This window comes from Jaculus jaculus, chromosome 16 (assembly GCF_020740685.1).
Source record: "Jaculus jaculus isolate mJacJac1 chromosome 16, mJacJac1.mat.Y.cur, whole genome shotgun sequence".
NCBI classification, from domain to species: Eukaryota; Metazoa; Chordata; class Mammalia; order Rodentia; family Dipodidae; genus Jaculus; species Jaculus jaculus.
In genome coordinates, this window is record NC_059117.1 from 30,932,891 (window position 1) to 30,947,232 (window position 14,342).

Consider the following 14,342-nt stretch of genomic DNA (forward strand, 5'->3'; position numbering starts at 1 on the left):
GGACACAATGAAGGCAGTTCTAAGAGGTAAATTTATAGCCTTAAGTGCCTATATTAAGAAATTAGAAAGGTCGCAAGTAAACGACCTAATGCTTCGCCTTAAAGCCTTGGAAAAAGAAGAACAAGGCAAACCAAAAAGTAGTAGACGGGAAGAAATAATAAAGATTAGGGCAGAAATTAATGAAATAGAAACAAAAAGAACAATCCAAAGAATTAATGAAACAAAGAGTTGGTTCTTTGAAAGGATAAACAAGATTGATAAACCCTTAGCAAATCTGACCAAAAGAAAGAGAGAAGAGACACAAATTAATAAAATCAGAGATGAACAAGGTAACATCACAACAGATTCCAGAGAAATTCAAAAAATTATAGGGACATACTATAAAAGCATATACTCCACAAAGTATGAAAATCTGAAAGAAATGGATGATTTCCTTGATCTATATGACCTACCTAAATTAAATCAAAATGAGATTAATCACTTAAATAGACCTATAACAAACATGGAGATCCGAGCAGTTATCAATAATCTCCCAACTAAAAAAAGCCCAGGCCCGGATGGATTCACTGCTGAATTTTACCAGACTTTTAAGGAAGAGCTAACACCATTGCTTCTTAAGCTTTTCCAGGAAATAGAAAAAGAAGGAATCCTACCAAACTCCTTCTATGAGGCCAGCATCACCCTGATACCAAAACCAGGCAAAGATAGAACAAAAAAAGAAAATTACAGACCAATCTCCCTCATGAACATAGATGCAAAAATTCTCAACAAAATATTGGCAAACAGAATACAAGAGTATATCAAAAAGATCATTCACCCTGACCAAGTAGGCTTTATCCCAGAGATGCAGGGATGGTTCAACATACGCAAATCTATAAATGTAATACATTACATAAATGGGTTGAAGGACAAAAACCACATGATCATCTCATTAGATGCAGAGAAAGCATTTGACAAAATCCAACATCCCTTCATGATAAAAGTCCTACAGAGACTGGGAATAGAAGGAACATATCTCAATATAATAAAGGCTATTTATGACAAGCCTACAGCCAACATATTACTAAATGGGGAAAAACTGGAAGCTTTTCCACTAAAATCAGGAACAAGACAAGGGTGTCCACTGTCTCCGCTTCTATTTAGTATAGTTTTGGAAGTCTTAGCCATAGCAATAAGGCAAGAGACACACATAAAAGGGATACAAATTGGAAAGGAAGAAATCAAGTTATCACTATTTGCAGATGACATGATTCTATACATAAAGGACCCTAAAGACTCTACTAGCAAGCTGTTAGAGCTAATCAAAACCTACAGCAATGTAGCAGGATACAAAATAAATACACAGAAATCAGTAGCCTTCGTATATGCTAACAACAAACACACAGAGGATGAAATCAGAGAATCACTCCCATTCACAATTGCATCAAAAAAAATAAAATACCTTGGAATAAACCTAACTAAGGAAGTAAAGAATCTATACAATGAGAACTTTAAGACACTCAAGCGAGAAATTGCAGAAGACACTAGAAAGTGGAGAAACATCCCTTGTTCCTGGCTTGGAAGAATCAATATCGTGAAAATGGCAATCTTACCTAAAGCAATCTACACATTTAATGCAATCCCTATCAAAATTCCAAAGGCTTTCTTCATGGAAATAGAAAAAACAATCCAAAAATTCATTTGGAATCATAAAAAACCTCGAATATCTAAAATAATACTGAGCAACAAAAAAGAGGCTGGTGGTATCACCATACCTGATTTTAACCTATACTACAGAGCCGTAGTAACAAAAACAGCATGGTACTGGCACAAAAACAGACATGTAGATCAGTGGAACAGAATAGAGGACCCAGATGTAAGCCCAAGTAGCTATAGCCACCTGATATTCGATAAAAATGCCAAAAATACTCAATGGAGAAGAGACAGCCTCTTCAGCAAATGGTGTTTTGAAAACTGGATAAATATCTGCAGAAGGATGAAAATAGATTCTTCTCTCTCGCCATGCACAAGAATTAAGTCCAAATGGATTAAAGACCTTAACATCAGACCGGAAACTTTGAAACTGCTAGAGGAAAAAGTAGGGGAAACCCTCCAACATATTGGTCTTGGCAAAGACTTTCTAAATACAACCCCAATTGCTCAGGCAATAAAACCACAGATTAACCACTGGGACCTAATGAAATTACAAAGATTTTGCACCGCAAATAACACAGTGAAAAAAGCAAAGAGGCAACCTACAGAATGGGAAAAAATCTTCGCCAGCTATATATCTGATAAAGGATTAATATCTAGGATATACAAAGAACTCAAAAAGTTAACTAATAAGGAATCAAACAGGCCAATCAAAAAATGGGCTAAGGAGCTAAATAGAGAGTTCTCAAAGGAAGAAATACGAATGGCATATAAGCACCTAAAAAAATGTTCTACGTCACTAGTCATCAGGGAAATGCAGATTAAAACTACATTGAGATTCCATCTCACTCCTGTCAGATTGGCCACCATCATGAAAACAAATGATCATAAATGTTGGCGGGGATGTGGAAAAAAAGGAACCCTTTTGCACTGCTGGTGGGAATGCAATCTGGTCCAGCCCTTGTGGAAAACAGTGTGGAGGTTCCTAAAACAGCTAGAGATTGATCTACCATATGACCCAGCTATAGCACTCCTAGGCATATATCCAAAGGACTCATCTCATTTCCTTAGAAGTACATGCTCAACCATGTTTATTGCTGCTCAATTTATAATAGCTGGGAAATGGAACCAGCCTAGATGTCCCTCAACAGATCAGTGGATAATGAAGATGTGGTACATTTATACAATGGAGTTCTACTCAGCGGTAAAGAAAAATGAAGTTATGAAATTTGCAGAAAAATGGATGGACCTGGAAAGTATTATACTAAGTCAGGTAACCCAGGCCCAGAAAGCCAAGCGCCACATGTTCTCCCTCATATGGGGATCCTAGCTACAGATGACTGGGCTTCTGTGTGAGAATGAAAATACTTAGTAGCAGAGGCCAGTAAGTTGAAAAGGAGACATAAAGGGTGGAGAAAGGAAGGGAAGAGGATACTTAATAGGTTGATATTGTATATATGTAATTACAATGATTGTAATGGGGAGGTAATATGATTGAGAATGGAATTTCAAACGGGAAAGTGTGGGGGTGGGGAGGGAGGGAATTACCATGGGATATATTTTATAATCATGGAAAATGTTAATAAAAATTAAAAAAAAAAAAATAAAAAAAAAAAAAATCCTTCAGGAAGAAACTCAGTGCCATCAAATGCATTTATACGTGATACAACTGAGTGTTAAGACAAACAGAGATGATGGAAGCTCCACTTTCAAGAGCAAAACAAGATTCCTTCTTTCCTCAATCTCCTTATGGTCTCTAATATGGTCAGTGTTTTATTAGGTTGTAGTTTGCATCTTGTAGCCACCTGGCTGCAGGCGGTGTCACTGGGTGGATCTTAGGTATGGTGGTGGGTTTGAGATTTCAATCTAAAGATATGCAAAGTAAGTTCCTGAAGTGTACACTGCTGTTTGGCTTTTAGGCTAGTGCTTCTCTTTGTGTTTGGTCCTGTGAAAGAAGGCCAGTTTCTTCTGCCTTCTTGGAACTTCTTCTGGATCTGTAAGCTTCAATAAATCCCTTCCTCCATAACTGTGCCTGGTCTGTAAATTCATCTCAGCAAACCTGAAGCTGTCTGCTACACTATATCCTCCTTTTTAGAGCTTTGCTGATAATACTCCTCTATCCTAACATGACCTTCAGCTCTCTCAATATCCTCATTCTTCAAGCCTTATTTCAGCCTCAAGCTAAATGAGGGTTTCCCTGCTCCTCTGGTTCACTTTACCTGGGCAAGACAAAACACTTCCAGTACAACATACATAAGGACTTTATTTGTCTCTACATGATATGCTTTCATTTTCTTTCCTTGTGTGTCTCACTAAATAAGCTAAGACAAAGTCAAAGAATATAAACAAGGAACAAAGTACAAACAATAATAGGAAAGTTAAAAATTACAGGAAAATAACTATATGCTAAATGACTTTATTTTCATGTTGCATGTGTGTGGTGTGAGTTTGTGTATGAATGCTGGTGTACACACATACATATGTGATGCACACATGGATGTCAGAGGACAACCTTGAGTATTGGCTTATGTTTTCTACCTTGTTTGCGGGGGAAGGGAGTAGGCAGCACTTGCTGTTGCTTTCAACAGGCTATCTGGCCTGTGAGTTTCAGGATTATGCTGGAAAGACTTCTTCCTTCATTTAATCCTTCTGGGAAGCAACATCAGACCCACCCAAGAGGAATCATTCCTCTCCAGATTCCTAATCTGATCAAGTTGACAACAGAATTTACCTACCACACACTGTGAGGAATGCAGCACTGGGCAGGTACTACTAAACTCACTTTTAATGGAGGGAAAAAATAAAAATAAATAAATAAATTAAAACCTGGGGTAGAAAAGAGGCTAAAATACCTGATTAGAGTCCACAGTTAAATAAATACAAAGTTTATTACAAATCTCTTTCCATTTATCACGTGTTGTATTTTCCCATACTTTATGCTGTCAGACACAAGGATAAAACCTCCTCCTGTTCCTATCTTTTCATTAAAGATCATTGGGGTAAGGTTACTATAGAAAGCAATAATTATTTGATGAGTTCAATAATGGTACATATGAAGTTCAAGAGAGAAAAAATAATTTCTTTGATTAGACCAGTTATATCTACAATACTCCAGAGCAAGTCTGCATCTGTAATTGCTGGCTACTTTGAAACTGCTGCCTCTAAATTGAGGGAAGAGAAGGACAATCTACCTCTGTCACTGGAATTCATACTGAAAGCACATTCTGCAGATGTCCCAATGACCAAGGCTGACAGGCATATTCCCTCTTCCTTTGCATTCCCAATCTAAAGCTTTAAGGATCAACTGAATCAGAAAGGAAAGGCCCACACAGGGCAGCACAAGCTGAAAACATTAATGCACACATGCACACACACACAAATAAAATCACAGTACTGACCCAGGGGGGAAGCTCTGTTCTCAAGGACTCTCAGAATCACAAGAATGAATTATTAGGAGTCAAATGGAAGGAAGAACAGAGGGCTGGAGAGCACCACACTGAAACTTCAGAGGTATACCTTGAGAACATTGGAGAAATCATTTGTCAGGCAGTATAGCTTTTAAAAAATAGGTCTGGGATGGAGAGATGGCTTAGCAGTTAAGGTACTTGCCTGCAAAGCCAAAGGACATAGGTTCTATTTCCCAGAACCCCTGTAAGCCAGATGTATAAGGTGGCACATGTGTCTGGAGTTCATTTGCAGGGCTACAGGTCCTGGCACACCATTCTTTTTTCTCTCTCTCTCTCTCTAATAAACAAATGAAATATTTAAACAAAAATAGAGATCTTCCAGGCATGGTGGCACACGCCTTTAACTCCAGCACTGGGAGACAGGCAGGAGGATCACTGTGAGTTCAAGGCTACCTTGAGACTCCATAGTGAATTCCAGGTCAGCCTGGGCTAGACTGAGACCCTACCTCAAAAAAAAAAAAAAAAAAAAAAAAAAAAAAGACCTGCAAACTCATTACAACATAGTCAGATGGTTAAAATATTATGTGACTTCTGGAGCACAATTTTTCTCTTCCATATAATGTTAGCAATTAAAAGGTTTTCAAAAATAATAAAGCTAAGCCAAGTGTGGTGGTGCACACCTTTAATCCCGGCACTTGGGTCACAGAGGTAGGAGGCTCGCCAAGAGTTTGAGGCCACTCTGAGACTACATAGTCAACTCCAGGTAAGCCTGGGATACAGCAAAACTCCATCTCAAAAAACACATAATAATAGTAACAAATATGAATTAAGCATATGGCATGTACATTCTGCAAACATCAAAAAATTTAAGTATTAAGGATACTAACCACAACATCTTTGTCATGTGAAAGAAGTGCACAGCTGGTTAGTAAAGTCCATATTTAGTCCATATGACAGGGAAAATGTATCAAATTAATCAATATTTACTTTTCTTCTGAAAAAAAATGAACATACTAAATATCTTCCACTGACTAAGGTCCTTTAGTTCCTTCACCTCCTTGTGAGGACTTCTACCAACTGTATCACTATGTTAACAGGCATACTAAAACTGGTGAGGAAAGACAGATAAATAAATGATCTGTTGAAGATGTAAGATAAGTTGGGGTACAATGAGTTGAAGTCACCAACTTAGGTGCTGGGTACAAAAAAAAAAACAGCAAATAGCACACAGATAGAAAAAAAAATGTGTAATCAAATGTTTTAGAAAATCTTCAAATTGAGAGCAATTTAAAGTTTGTAGGGGCTCCAGTTCCATGACCTGGAAGTTAGTCCATAATACCTTTCTAGTCCCACTTACCTTTATGGAATTCCTTATTACTCAGAAGTCACTAACCCTTGGGATAGAGAGATGATTCAGTGGTTAAGACACCTGCCTGCAAAGCCAAGGGACCCAGGTTCGATTCCCCAATACTGACACAAAGCCAGAAGCACAAGGTGGTACATGTGTTTGAAGTTCATTTGCAATGGCTAGAGGACCTTGTGGGGCATTCCCCCCCATCTCAAATAAATAAATAAATAAATATTCAAAAAGAAGTCACTAACCCACTTTAACATACAATAGATGTAAACATAAAAGCAAGACAGCAATCTCACCTGGTAGCAAACTGAATGAGAGCGTTTTGGAGTGTCTGTCTGATTTCAAGCAAGAAAGACTCATCATCACTGAGTGTGTAATACCAATACTGGACATAATCCCGCAAGGAAAACTGGATGACCTACAACAAAGTGTTGGGAAAATATACAATTTTGTAGGTCTTAAAACTAATAGGAGCATTTAAACACTAAGATGATTACCTGTCAGTTTATATTTCATGCTATATCTTAAATTGTGGTAATAAAATACTGTCTTCTTTATAAAAATATCATGTAAAAAACTACTGCAAAAACTTTCATGCTAACTTATACACCTCCCCCTTTTTTTTTTCCTTTTAGCATCTAAAATATGGGACCTGGGGAGATAGCTCAATCAGTAACAGGCTTACGGTGAAAGCATGAGGACCTGAGTTCAGATCTCCAACACCCACGTAAATGTCCAGTGCACTGGCATATACTTATAATCTAAGTGAGGGTACAGATGGAAGGATCCCCTGGACTTGGTGGCTAGCTAACCTAGCCAGACCAGTGAGCCTCCAGTTCAAATAAGAGAACCCTGTCCAAAAAATAAGGTAAGAAAGCAGGTTTGGCTTCCATACACATGCAGCTCCATACACAAGGATGCACACAGATATATACACATGCATACACACATAAGCAAAAACAAAACATTATGATCACTCCAGGGAAAGAAAGTGTGTGGATAAATTTCATATTTAATGCTATAATATAACGAGCAGCTCAATTAGTTTGATGGGATGAGATGCAGCATAATTCCGAAGGATAATAATTGCCCAGAAAAGTTTTCCTAAGATGCTATTATTAGACCCAATGCTGTTTAATTAAAAAAAAAACACACGCACTCATTTAATTCTAGTAACACTTTTGATATACTCAATAGTCAGAGTAAATATATAAATAACAAATGTGTAATTATAAAATGAGCTAGGTTAAATATGCCTTCATTTATAAAGTAAATGTTAAATTTATATAATATAATCAAAAACATCAACAGAAAGTATCAGAGGGGCAAATAATTTTTTAAGTTCTGAGTTTTGAACATTTTAATCAAATCAAGAATACTTATTTTTAAAAAAGTAGTAAAATATGAAGAGCCAAATTTCCCAAGCCACCATCTTGCTCATCAGCATGCAAGGGCAATGCTTTGTTTTTGTTATTTAAAATATCAGATGTCAGAAAACACTTAAAATGTTCATTTAAAAAAATAGCTTTTGTGTTAAATAAACTATTATACTATGGATGCTTAATAAAACACCATCTTTAAATACAAAATCCAGAGAAAACGTCATCATAAGCATTCAGCACATTGTATTGCTAGAAGGCATATCTTAGTACTTCCAATAGCTCAACATGAAATTCAAATACCACATACTGAAACTCACTTGCTGGAGAGGCTCATCAATTATATTGGCACCCGTCAATCTTCTATCGATCTTAATAGTCCTGGCTTCACGTTTCATTTCTTCTAAGCACTTAAAACAAGCCATAATATTTTATTGAGTAGTTTCTGGATTTAAAAGTCACTCTAGTTTACTTTAAATTGAATATTCATTTTAACTTCCCTTCATGACTTTCTAGTCATAAACAATTTCTTTTAATAGTATAAGCCAAAACAATTTCTCACGCTAGTAAAAATACAAACCTAGAAAAAAAAATCTACTATTATCCTAGAAAAAAAAGATCAGCAAGTGTTACTAGAAAGTGAGAAAACTGAAAATGCACAGATATACTACTACTATCCAACAAAGAAACCTCAAGCTATGATGCTAGTATGGCAGGTGAGTTGTACTAATAATGGTCTTTACTGACACTCCCTTAGGTCTCCTCCCTTTGCCCAGCTGCCAGCAGTATATCAGCTACAAAATGAAGTTTAGTAAAGACAATTTTAAGTAACTAAGGAAAATTTATTCCTCTCATCCTCCTTAGTCATCAGAAAGATCAACTTTCTGAAAAGGGGAAGAAAGGAAGTAGAATACTCTTAAAAATATAAACCTAAGTACACATTCATAGTCATATACACTGTAACATTTCAGTAATTGTAGGCCAAACATACAATGGTGGTCTTGTAAGATTATAAAGAGCTGAAAAATTCTTAAGTTCCTAATTTGAACATCTTAATCAAATCAAGCATACTTATTTTTTTTTAAGTAATAAAATATGAAGAGTCAAATTTCCCAAGCCTAGTGGGCACACACTTAAGGAAAAATACAGAAGAGAGAGAGCAAGAAAAGAGAAAAAAAGACAAAAACAAACAAACAAAAAGTGAAAGGCTTAGCAGAAATCTGATCAGACCTCAATAACTTCCTTCAAAAATTTCCTTAATGAAAGAAAATCTGAAAGCAACAAAATAAAATTAACAGAAATTGTTTTCACTACCACAACGACATGCTCATGGTGCATTACTTGCTTATAAGCAAATACAAGAAGAAAAAGGGAAAGCAAGCAAATTGCCATGGGCATGAAAAGACACACGAGGACACAGCAGAGGAGTACTGAAGAAAGCACCATGTCACAGGACATAAAGCTCCATGCATTTACTGCCCTGGTGAACGCCAGGGGAACAAGATGTGGGGGAGAGAGAAGACAAGTGTGGTGATCTTAACCTCATTCAGGTCGAGATTAATGTGTGTATTTCTACATTTACTATGTGTCTGTGTTTTAGCCATGTGACTTACAAAAGTCAAAATGTTTAAAAAAATGTAAAAGCCTATAAAGTAAAAAAATTACAGTCATACAAGGTTGACTGATTCCTGAAGAAAAAAACTACCTTACAAATTTAGTGTGACCAAAGAACACAGTGCGTATAAAGTGTAGGAAGTGTACAGCCAGGTGTGACCTTCATGTTCCCAATCCCTCCCTCCCTCCCTCCCTGGTTCTTTTAGCCAGAGCAACTTGCAGCCCTACAGCTCCATTCATAATCAGCACCTCATACAGAGGTGGAGAATTTCCTTTTACTCTATTAGACCGTATTTTCATTGAATCTCCTCTATGTTTAGATAATACTTACCATTGTGGTACTATTGACTCCAATATTTGGTGCAGCAACATATTATAGGGTTTGCTGCCTAGGAGCAACAAGCTCGACCAAGATGTGTATGTGTTTGTGTACTCTGTAACACTGCCAAAACCATCTACAGCTGCGTATAAAAAAATGCTTCAAGGGCTGGAGAGATGGCTTAGCGGTTAAGCGCTTGCCTGTGAAGCCTAAGGACCCCGGTTCAAGGCTCGGTTCCCCAGGTCCCACATTAGCCAGATGCACAAGGGGGCGCACGCATCTGGAGTTCGTTTGCAGAGGCTGGAAGCCCTGGCGCGCCCATTCTCTCTCTCTACCTCTCTCTGTCTTTCTCTCTGTGTCTGTTGCTCTCAAATAAATAAATAAAAATTTTAAAAAAAAATGCTTCAAGAATAGCATGAAACCCTTAAGTTTTTCTTCATAAAATACACTAACAAATCACATTTTTGAAATGACAAAGCTATTTTATACCACCCATTAAAGTCTTGACTATGATTTATTACAATTAATGATATCAAATCTTAAAATATTTCCCATTTTTTGTTATGTACCTTTCATATCAATGGAAACTACAGGTGGCTAAAAAATATTTCACAAAAAGAAAAGGCCCATTTTTTCAAAGACTTGTGAACAGAACTGAAGAATACCTATTAATGAAGGTTCTAAAGGAACAGAACAGATCCAGCTATACTACTTTGGGTATTATGTGAAGGAACTTAAATCCATCTACAAGACTGACATCTGTATAACTATGCTTACTGCAGCACTACTTACAAGAGTCAGTCTCCAGAATCAATCCACTAATACTTGCATGGATAAAGTACTATATACTATGAACACCAAAGAAAGTAGCATTCTGCCATCAAGAATGAAATCATGCCATCTGTAGGGAAATGGATGCATAAGCACACCATGTTGTGTAAAATATGACAAGCACAGAAAGACCAGTGTCACACACTGTGTGGTTTCTCTAACATGTAGAAAATAAAAGGCACTCTGAAAGTAGAAGAGAGAATCCTAGGAATAGGAAAAGGAACAGAGAGAGGTAAGAGGGAAAGGTTGGAAGTAGATAGGATCAAAACATAAGATGTGCTTATACAGATATGCCACAGTAAAAGCCATTAATCTGAACAATATGCATTAATAATTAAATATTAAATTATAAAATTTAATTTTTGATGTAAAACAGAGTAAAATTCTCTTAGTATGCAAAATAATTCCATATATTACTTATCCCCCATATCTTTCATCTTAACATATAAGGACTGTAGAACTAAGCTACTAGCATTAACTCTAGGCCATTTGTCTCTCTTCATATAAAGATGAAACCATACTACTTCAAAAAAATGGAAGGCATTGCAACTCTGAGATCTGTCTATCCACAGCGCCCAATAAATAGTCCCTTTATAAAGTGTGGTAGTTTAAAAACAGAAAAATACCACTACTTAAAATCATAAAAATTAGACCTAAATCACTCAAACTATATACACTTTCCATATAGCTTAATTTCAAGCTATGTTTTTCAAGGTAATTAAGCCAAAGGTATAGAGAGTATATAGATCCCTCTGATTCCAGTTCAATTTATTTATTTAAAAAAGAATATGGGTGCTCAGGAGATGGCTTAGCAGTTAAGGTGCTTGCCTGAAAAGCTTAAGAGCACATGTTCAAATCTCCAGGTTCCACATAGCCAGATGCAAAATAACACCAGCATGCAATGTTGCAGAGGTGCACAAGGGGGCACACATGTCTAAAGTTCACTCACAGTGGCAGAAAGGCCCTGATGCACCCATTCTGTCTCTCTCTCTCTGCTTTTCTCTCTCTTTCAAAAAAAAAAATAATAATAAACTTTAAAAATCTAAAACAACAGAATATGGAGCTGGAGAGACAGTTTAGCAGCTAGAATGCTTGCCTGCATAGCCTAAGGACGCAGGTTAAACTCCCCAAAATCCATGTAAGCCAGACACAAAAGATGACACATGCACACAAGGTTGTACATGCACACAAGGTGGCATACATGTTTTGAGTTCGACTGCAGTGACTAGAAGCCCTGGCATGCCAATTCTCAATCTCTCTCTTTTGCTCTCTCTTGCATTAAAAATATATATAATGACTATTTGACATACATACAAATGATAATGTGGTTGGTGCTTTGACAGTCCATGTTAAAGCAACAGGAAAACAAATCAAGCTATGGCCTTATCTATCTTTCCTTCAAATTTGTATTCCTACTTTTTTACATGTATTTTGTTTGTATATATTTGAGAGAGAGAGAAATAGGCAGGGGGAAAGAAAAAGACAGAAAGAGAGAGAAGAAGAATATGGGCACACCAGGACCTCCAGTCACTGTAAATGAATTCCAGATGTGTGCACCCCTTTGTACATCTAGCTTGTGGGGTCCTAGGGAATCAAACCTGAATCCTTTGGCTTTGCAGACAAGTGCCTTAACCACTAAGGCATCTCTCCAACCCTGTATTCCCACTTTTGACACCTAACATTAAAACTTTTTAAGATGAATGGGCTGGAGATATGGCTTAGCAGTTAAGACAATTACTGTGAAGCCTAAGGACCCAGGTTAAATACCCTAGTACCAGTACATAAGCTAGATGCATAAGGTGGCGTGTAAGTCTAGAGTTTGTTTGCAGTAGATGCCCTGGCACACCTATTCTCTGCCCCCCCTCAATAAATAACATTTTTAAGTTTTCAAAATGGATGCTTAAAATACATATTTTAAGTTAGATCAAACAATTCCTCATAAATTTATAAGCACTGGTGAACAGAATGCCTTGCTAAGTCATCTAGATGATCCAATTATTACTTCAAAGAACTGTGCTTCAAGCTTTTACATTCTACCACACTACTTACCTTAGGAACCCCAGTTGATGTTGGAGGAAGAAACGAGTGTTCACACTGTTCTAGGTACTTTTCTGAGTTTGTTTTCCCAAACAGGAGAGTAACAACTAAACCCCTAGGTGGAAAGAAAAAAGTCATCGTACACAGAAAACAAATATTTTTCTGTAAGTTAATATATCTATTATTAAATATACTTTTCAGATTTTATAGTTTATCATTCCTTAAAATTCAGTCCGAAAACTTGGAAAAGTAAGAATTTGGTGGCTTTTGTTAAACATTTTTTGAAATACACAATGCTTTTCAAAGTTTTACTCAAACACATTTCATTTTTAAAAAAATCTATTTTAGGGAACACTGCAGAAGAGGGAGGAGAAAGAGTGAGAGCCAAAGAATGGGAAGGAGGAGTATCCAGAGGCACTGTGCCCCGCCCCATAGACATACTGCTGCACTTAACCTATAACCCCATGGTGATACCAGTAACCCCACTAAGAACCCTCCCGAGGGTAGGGAAGAGAACTAACAGGATAATATGAGCAGAATGTGAACAACACACCATTTGTCTTTACAATAAAGTTTCTAATTAATAAAATAATTTTTTAAAAAATCTGTTTCCAGATAGGCATGGTGGAGCACAACTTCAGCACTTGGGAGACAGAGGGAGAAGGATCACTGCGAGTTCGAGGCCACCGTAAGACTAATTCCAGATTAGCCTGGGCTACAGTGAGACTGTATCTTGAAAAACCAAAAAAAGAAAAAAAATCTGTTTTCAATTTTTAGAAAAATCAGCCCTGATTAAATAAATAGGTCAGCTAGCAAGTAAGACCAAGATCTATAGTTAAGTGACAAAATTCTACAACTAAGGTGAAGTATTAATATAAAAGTAACATGTAGCTATGACCACAGAGCAATCAAACTAGACTATACAGAAAAAACAATCCAATTCATAACTTATTTAAAATGAGGCGGGAATCATGAAAAGAAATACAAATGTCTAGCATAGAGAGAGGGCTTAGCAGTTAAGTTAAATAAAATAAAATAAAATAAAATAAAGTAAAATTAAATTAAAAAATAAAATAAATAAAATAAAAAATAAAATAAATAAATATAATATAAAATAAAATAATTAGAGGAACAAGTTGCCATAATATTGATTTAAAAGCTTTTCAAAATAAGTATATACTAAATGTTACCATTATTTCCTGTATTTTAAATTTGCTAATAAGCTAAAACTTGTTAACATTTATGAAGATTTCATAGTACAATCTCATAGTAAGTTTACAAATTAATAATGGCAAGAAGGTAATGAAAAATCACATGTGGCCAGCCTTCATTTTGTCACTACTGCTCTTTCAATGATCACAATCACAACTTTCAGATACTCTGATACTAATAGGAGACCACACAAAAGTGACTCTTGCTACTTCTTGTTTTTAATAGGAGGCTGGCTTCAGGATTATCAGATCATTGTGCCCCGCCCATGTTCCCGATATCATTCCTGAGTAGAATTGGCCCTGTCCTTTACTATCACTGATTATTATACATTTACAACCACAATAAAGCGGTTAGTATTCAGTTAAACTTGTATTCTTAAAAAAATGCTATACATTAACCTTTGCCCATGGCATAGTAGTTAGAAAGCTTAAGAAGAGTTGAAAGTACAAAGAACCTACATAATAGTTTTAGCTGCTGAAGTAAAACAAAACAAGAACAAAAAAACCATAAATATTATAAACCAAGTAACCAGGAAGAGAAAACTTCAAAATTAG

The 14,342-nt window shown here is 36.3% G+C and overlaps 1 protein-coding gene across 5 annotated transcripts in view; it reads right to left on the bottom strand.

Annotated features, from left to right (window-relative positions):
• Snx13 (sorting nexin 13) overlaps positions 1 to 14,342 on the bottom strand; it is a 140,811-nt gene that overhangs the window by 87,634 nt on the left and 38,835 nt on the right. For 4 of the 5 annotated variants that reach the window (XM_004652838.3, XM_045135750.1, XM_004652837.3 and 1 more), the window contains 3 exons: positions 12,589 to 12,691; positions 8,096 to 8,185; positions 6,693 to 6,814 (listed from right to left, as the gene is read on the bottom strand). In XM_004652838.3, coding sequence (XP_004652895.1) covers positions 6,693 to 6,814; positions 8,096 to 8,185; positions 12,589 to 12,691 — 315 coding nt within the window. Of the gene's footprint in view, positions 1 to 5,926; positions 6,018 to 6,692; positions 6,815 to 8,095; positions 8,186 to 12,588; positions 12,692 to 14,342 lie in introns of those variants that run through there. The other variant, XM_045135752.1, reaches the window with a different exon arrangement.